This window comes from Sphaeramia orbicularis, unplaced genomic scaffold, assembly GCF_902148855.1.
Source record: "Sphaeramia orbicularis unplaced genomic scaffold, fSphaOr1.1, whole genome shotgun sequence".
Lineage (NCBI taxonomy): Eukaryota > Metazoa > Chordata > Actinopteri > Kurtiformes > Apogonidae > Sphaeramia > Sphaeramia orbicularis.
Window position 1 is genome coordinate 185338 of NW_021941612.1, and position 7500 is coordinate 192837.

At 46.9% G+C, this 7500-nt stretch overlaps 1 protein-coding gene across 1 annotated transcript in view; it reads right to left on the reverse strand.

Moving 5' to 3' along the window:
* Positions 1-7500, reverse strand: part of LOC115416471 (sodium channel protein type 4 subunit alpha B-like) — a 60126-nt gene that overhangs the window by 23295 nt on the left and 29331 nt on the right. The window contains 7 exon segments of the mRNA XM_030130246.1: positions 525-630; positions 799-1046; positions 1149-1269; positions 1271-1348; positions 4130-4486; positions 5706-5756; positions 5758-5808. Coding sequence (XP_029986106.1) covers positions 525-630; positions 799-1046; positions 1149-1269; positions 1271-1348; positions 4130-4486; positions 5706-5756; positions 5758-5808 — 1012 coding nt within the window.

Genomic DNA, 7500 nt, shown 5'->3' on the forward strand with positions numbered 1-7500 from the left:
CTCAGACCAGTAGACTGTTTTTATGTGGGTCCAGACCTCAGACCGGTAGACTGTTTTTATGTGGGTCCAGACCTCAGACCAGTAGACTTCCAGTCTGGACCAGAACAGACGAAACAACAAAAGGATGTTTTTAATTCTGTGACATTTGGAAAATTCAAGGAATTTGAACAAACATCGACTTTACAACGATTTAAAGTGTGTTTAAATATGTGTGTGTGTGTGTGTGTGTGTGTGGGTGTGTGTGAGAGTGTATGTGCATCTTTGTGTGTGTTTGTGCATGCATGTTGTGTGGTGTTTGTGTGTGCACCTGTGTTTGTGTGTGCTTCTGTGTGTGTGTGTGTGTGTGTGTGTGTGTGTGTGTGCTGGTGTGTGTGTTTGTGTGTGTGTGTGTGTGTGTGTGTGTGTATGTGTGTTGGTGTGTGTGTGTGTGTGTGTGTGTCGGTGCATGTGTGTGTGTGTGTGTGTGTGTGTGGTGTGTGTGTGTGTGTGTGTGTGTGTGTGTGTGCGTGTGTGTGTGTTCATACTTTCAGTCAGACAGTCTTCAGGTGTGTTTCCTTCTTCATCGTCTTCTTCTTCTTCCTGAACTTCAGGAACTTTCTGTACAGAACTGCAGACCGACGACGCATCACACTGAAGGAGAACACAATAGAACACAATAGAACACAATTGAACACAATAGAACACAATAGAACACAATAGAGGTCATGTTTATAGAATAGAATAGAATAGAATAGAATAGAATAGAATAGAATAGAATAGAATAGAATAGAATAGAATAGAGTTTGCCTGTGAATTAACCTCTTCTTTGTTGTCTTGGTTTTCCGCCTCCTCACAGTCAGACCCGGATCCAGACTCGGACTCGAACCCGGACCCGGACTCGGATCCAGACTCGGACTGGGCCAGTGGGACCCTCAGTGACGTGATGCTGTGGTAGTTGCTGGTCTGGTTGCCGGGGTTACGGTGGAGGGCGTTGGCCTGTGGCACCTGCTCGTCTGGGGTCACAAAGGTCAAAGCCAAGAGCTCTGTCTGCTGGTCTGCACCAGCATCTACTGGAGGAAGAAATCAGGGAATTCAGTGAATTCAGCAACTTCAGTCACATCAGTCAGATTTACACTTTGGTTTGGTCTTAGGTCCAGCTCAGGTCTTACCAGTCTCATGTGGTTTCTCAGCTGTGGTCTTTCCCACTAAAGTCCAGACCTGTTTTAGTACCAGTGCTTTGACCCAGTTCATGGCCCAGCTCATCCGGTTAATGGCAATCTGCAGGTTGTTTTTCTCCTTCTTCTTCTGAAGCTGACAGATTATCACCACTGAAGGAGCTCAGCAGCAGAGCCAGGAACAGGTTCAGGACCTGGGTCAGACCCACACAGGGTTTGGATTAGGATTAGAACTGGGTTTAGGGTTAGGGATAGGAATAGGGTTAGGTTTAGGAACAGGGTTAGGCAACCATCACATCCTTCTGCAACATTTGGAAAAATCAACTGGTATCAAAGGATTGGCATTAAAGTGGTTCAAATCCGATCTAACAGATCGTTCTCACTTTGTTCACATTGATAATGAATCCTCTCAGTGCACTATAGTTAGTTATGGAGTACCTCAAGGCTCCGTTCTTGGACCAATACTGTTTATCCTGTACATGCTTCCTTTAGGTAACTTAATAAGAAATTTCATCAACTTTCATTGCTACGCTGATGATATTCAATTAAATTTATCCATTAAACCTGATGAATTCAATTAGCTAGCCAAACTACAGGACTGCATTAAAGAGATTAAAGACTGGATGAACAAAAACTGTCTGCTGTTAAACTCAAACAAAACTGAAGTCATTGTGTTTGGACCTAAAACTGTTAGGGATGCAGTGTCCAGCCAAGTAGTCACTGTGGATGGTGTTACCATGGAGACCAAAACCACTATGAGGAATCTAGGCCTCATTTTCAATCAGGCGCTATCGTTTAAACTCTCACATAAAACAGATTTTTAGAACTTTCTTTTATCTGCGTAATATTACTAAAATTAGACAGATTTGAACAAGAACGATGTAGAAAAATTAGTCCCTGCTTTTATTCCATCCAGACTAGATTATTGTAACTCACTTCTCTCAGGCTGTCCCAAAAAGTCCTTACAGACCCTTCAGCTAATCCAACATGCTGCTGCCTGTGGACTCACTAGAACCAGTATCAGACCATATTTGTCCTGTGTTGGCTTCTCTGCACTGGCTCCTCTCAAAGCTCAGATAGACTTTAGATCCTCCTCCTCACTTCCAAAGCCTTCATGTCCAGACTCCTGCTGATCTGAAGGAGCTTCAGTTCCACACAGTCCATCTACAGCACTACGCTGTCCACATGCAGGGGCACTGGTGGTCCACAGGAGGTCCAACAGTAGGACGGGGGCCAGAGACTTCAGCTGTCAGCTCCTCTACTGTGGAAGCACCTCCTGCCTCGGTCCAGGAGGAGACACCCTCTGTCTGTTTAAGAGGAGGAGACACCCTCTGTTTAAGAGGAGGTTTTAAAACGTTCCTTTAGATGAATCTGAGAGTTAGTTCAGCTCAGGCTGCTCTGAGTTCTGCTGTTATAGGCTGAGACTGATGGACACTGAGCTCTGCTCTGAGACACCTCCTCTAGCACCTCCTCTCTGCTCTCCTCCTCTCTGCTCCTCCTCCTCTAGCACCTCCTCTCTGCTCCTCCTCCTCTGTCACCTCTCTCTGCTCCTCCTCCTCTAGCACCTCCTCTCTGCTCCTCCTCCTCTATCACCTCCTCTCTGCTCCTCCTCTATCACCTCCTCCTCTATCACCTCCTCTCTGCTCCTCCTCCTCTCTGCTCCTCCTCCTCTATCACCTCCTCTCTGCTCCTCCTTCTCCCCTTCCTTTTCTCTCCTAATTTTCACTTCTGTTTACAGTCCAGTGAATACATGTTACTGACTTGACGTCTTTCCTGGAGTCTCTGTGCTTTATCGCCTCACAGGTTTTCCTTGGATCCTCACAGGTTTTCCCTGGATCCTCATAGGTTTCCCTGGATCATCACAGGTTTTCCCAGGATCATCACAGGTTTTCCCTGGATCCTCACAGGTTTTCCCTGGATCATCACAGATTTTCCCTGATCATCACAGATTTTCCCTGAATCCTCACAGGTTTTCCCTGGATCATCACAGGATAACCTAGGATCATCTCTGGACCTGCTGCTGTGCTCCTGCCTCTCTCCTCCTTCATCATCATCACTCACTTATCTATATAGTTCTGATATTGTTTATTCTACAGTTCCATAGATGTTCTTGTTCAGTTATCTATGCATCAGTTCCATCCATGTCTCCCCCCTACCTCCCCCCTTCTCCCCCTCTCCCCCAGTCTCTCTCTGTTTCTATCGCTCTCTCTTTTCTCCTCCTTTACTCTCTCTTTAACCCCAGCTGGTCCTGTCACTCATCCATCCTTCAGGAGTCTGGCTCTGCTCCAGGTTTCTGCTGTTAAAGGTACTTTTTCCTTCCACTGTCACTAGTGTTTGCTCCTGGAGGATTCTGTTGGTTTCTGTAAATTGTCTTTAGTCTGGTTTGGACCAACTGTATATGTAAAGTGTCATGAGAGAACTTTTGCTATGATTTGGCACTATATAAATAAAATTTGATTTGATAATTTACATATTCACAAACAGTTTCTATCCCTAAAACTAAGACGGATATCAACTAACTTTTTATTATCAACTTATAGGAAGTTGGATATGGTCTTTCATTTGGTACCAATTTTGTTGACCTTTGATGACCTTGAAAGGTCAAACTCAAGGTCATGATTTTCAAATACCCAATTTTTACTGTAACTCCCTCAATTTTACAAAAAAAGCCACTAGTATCAGATTATATACCGAGAAAATATTGACCAAAGTTCTGTGTCAAAGGCTTCCATTTGGACAGGGTTAGGGGTTAGGGGTTAGGGGTTAGGGGTTAAGGGTTAGGGGTTAAGGGTTAGGTCATCAGGAGCAGACTGGGATGGATGGATTGTCCCATCCTTGAGGGAATCACTAGATTCACAAATTTAGATAAATGTGGTTGAGATGAAACTCTTTGAAGTTTTGTGTCTGTAGGTAAATCATGTGACAGTCTAGGGTTAGGGTTTTCTCAGATTAGGAGACGCCTTCTGGACTCTCACCACCAGGTTTCCGATGACCATGACCATCATGAAGACGATCAGACACATGGCCTGACCCGCCACCTCCATGCAGTCCCACATGGTCTCAATCCACTCTCCGCACAGAACCCTGAAGATGATCAGGAAGGCGTGGAAGAAGTCATTCATGTGCCACCGTGGAAGTTCGCAGTCATCTGCGATGCGACAAACGCAGTCTTTGTAGTTCTTTCCAAACAGCTGCATGCCGACCACGGCGAAGATGAAGACGATGATGGCCAAGACCAGAGTCAGGTTCCCCAAAGCCCCCACCGAGTTCCCAATGATCTTTATCAACATGTTGAGGGTGGGCCACGACTTGGCCAGTTTAAAGACCCGCATCTGGACCCCCCAGGAGCAGACAGACAGGAAACACCAGAGGAGCAGACAGACAGGAAACACCAGACCAGACAGACAGGAAACCCCCCCAGGACCAGACAGACAGGAAACAGCCCAGGAGCAGACAGACAGGAAACACCAGAGGAGCAGACAGACAGGAAACAGCCCAGGAGCAGACAGACAGGAAACAGCCCAGGAGCAGACAGACAGGAAACAGCCCAGGAGCAGACAGACCGGAAACAGCCCAGGAGCAGACAGACAGGAAACACCAGAGGAGCAGACAGACAGGAAACACCAGAGCAGACAGACAGGAAACAGCCCAGGAGCAGACCGACAGGAAACAGCCCAGGAGCAGACAGAAAGGAAACACCAGACCAGACCAGACAGGAAACCCCCCCAGGACCAGACAGACAGGAAACAGCCCAGGAGCAGACAGACAGGAAACACCAGAGGAGCAGACAGACAGGAAACAGCCCAGGAGCAGACAGACAGGAAACAGCCCAGGAGCAGACAGACAGGAAACAGCCCAGGAGCAGACAGACCGGAAACAGCCCAGGAGCAGACAGACAGGAAACACCAGAGGAGCAGACAGACAGGAACACCAGAGCAGACAGACAGGAAACAGCCCAGGAGCAGACCGACAGGAAACAGCCCAGGAGCAGACAGAAAGGAAACACCAGAGGAGCAGACAGACAGGAAACAGCCCAGGAGCAGACAGACAGGAAACACCAGAGGAGCAGACAGACAGGAAACAGCCCAGGAGCAGACAGACAGGAAACACCAGAGGAGCAGACAGACAGGAAACAGCCCAGGAGCAGACAGACAGGAAACAGCCCAGGAGCAGACAGACCGGAAACAGCCCAGGAGCAGACAGACAGGAAACAGCCCAGGAGCAGACAGACAGGAAACACCAGAGCAGACAGACAGGAAACAGCCCAGGAGCAGACAGACAGGAAACAGCCCAGGAGCAGACAGACCGGAAACAGCCCAGGAGCAGACAAACCGGAAACAGCCCAGGAGCAGACAGACAGGAACACCAGAGGAGCAGACAGACAGGAAACACCAGAGCAAACAGACAGGAAACAGCCCAGGAGCAGACAGACAGGAAACACCAGAGGAGCAGACAGACAGGAAACACCAGAGCAGACAGACAGGAAACAATGGAATGAATGAACAGTTCTGGTTCAACAAATGCTCATGACCATGATGCTGTTGAACTGACCAATCGGAAGGAGCGGAGCACCGACAGCCCCTGGACGTTGGCCAATCCCAGTTTCCAGCAGACTCATGCTGACAATGATGCTGTCAAAAATGTTCCAGCCCACCTGTAACCACGGCAACAGTATAATCACATCATCACACAGATGAATGTTTGACATTTTATAACATCCAGGGAACTATCCATCACACTGGGTTAGAGTTAGGGTTAGGGTCAGGGTTTGGGGTTAGGGTTAGGGTCAGGGTTGGGGTTAGTGTTAGGGTTAGATTTAGGGTTAGGGTCAGGGTTAAGGTTAGGGTCAGGGTCAGGGTTAGGGTTAGGGTTAGGGTTAGGGTCAGGGTCAGGGTTAGGGTTGGGGTTAGGGTTGGGGTTAGGGTTAGAGTTAGGGTCAGGGTCAGGGTTAGGGTTAGGGTTATGGTCAGGGTCAGGGTTAGAGTTAGGGTTACCCACCAACACCAATAACCCATAATAATATATACCAACAAATAATAATAATTAAACTTACAGTGAAATTTTCAAAGAGCATGGATGTTCGTAATTAGTTGTTAAATTGGGGGGTTAAATATTAACATATGAAGATGACTCCTTTAAATGTCTTAAGCACGTATTTGAGGTTAGTGTTAAAGAACAAATATCCAAGCTAAAAATTGTGTTTTCCATATGTATTATAATTTAACCCACAGTTTTCTCATGAATTCTAATCCAATCCAGTTTATTTATGAGCTCATTTAGCAACAGAGTTGACCAAAGTCATGTTGTTGTTATTGTTGTTTTTAAATAATAATATAAGACTTAAAACATAGAGTGAAACAGGACAAAATGAACCCTAACCCTGATCTGTAAGGACACCTTAACTCTAACCCTGATCCGTAAGGAAACTTTAACCCTAACCCTGATCTGTAGGGTTAGGGTTAGGGTTAGGGGTAGTGGTTAGGGGTGGGGGTAGTGGTTAGGATTAGGGGTGGGGGTAGTGGTTAGGGTAAGGGGTGGTGGAAGGGGTGAGGGGTGAGGTAAGGGTAGGGGTGGGGGTAGTGGTTAAGGGTGAGGGTAGGGGTTAGGAGTGGGGGTAGTGGTTAGGGGTGAGGTTAGGAGTTAGGGGGTGGGGTAGTGGTTAGGGGTGAGGGTAGGGGTTAGGGGTAGTGGTTAGGGGTGAGGGTAGGGGGTTGGGTTGTGGGCTGTGTCGTGGGACATACAATCTAACAAAGAGAGGAGAGTTTTATTCTATAGAACACCTTCCAAGAAAGAAAGTACTTACACATTTTATGTACGTGGGTCAGTTCTGCTGCGTTTCCACGACGTGGAACCGGCTTGACTCCACTCTGGTACCAGATACAATTCCTAGAAACTGTTTCCATTACAGGATACTACCGACTTTAGGTACCTGTGCGTCATAGCAACATGGTGCGTAACTTCCGTGACATCTGCTCAGAGTTGCTGATAAACTCGCTTGTTGCGTGTTATCCATCAAGGCCAGAAGTGTCTGAACCTCCTTGACCGACCACGGTGTAGTTTTACAGGCTGCTGTCATGTGGATTAACCTACTGGTATATTTACTGTCAACTTCCGCATCTGTTTTTTTTTTTTTTTTTTAAATGGTGGGTCTCCGCCTATTGATAATGCAATGACAGAGAGACGACCTCTAACCAATCAGTGGTCTGTAGGTTTACACGTTCATGCTTTAGTATCTCTGCCCCCGTTTTGGAACCTCGGCAAAGTAGATACCAAAAAATTAGAACCGGGTACTAGATTCCAGGTCACTTTACATACTGGAAATCCAAAAAGGCAGTTGAGTCGAGTC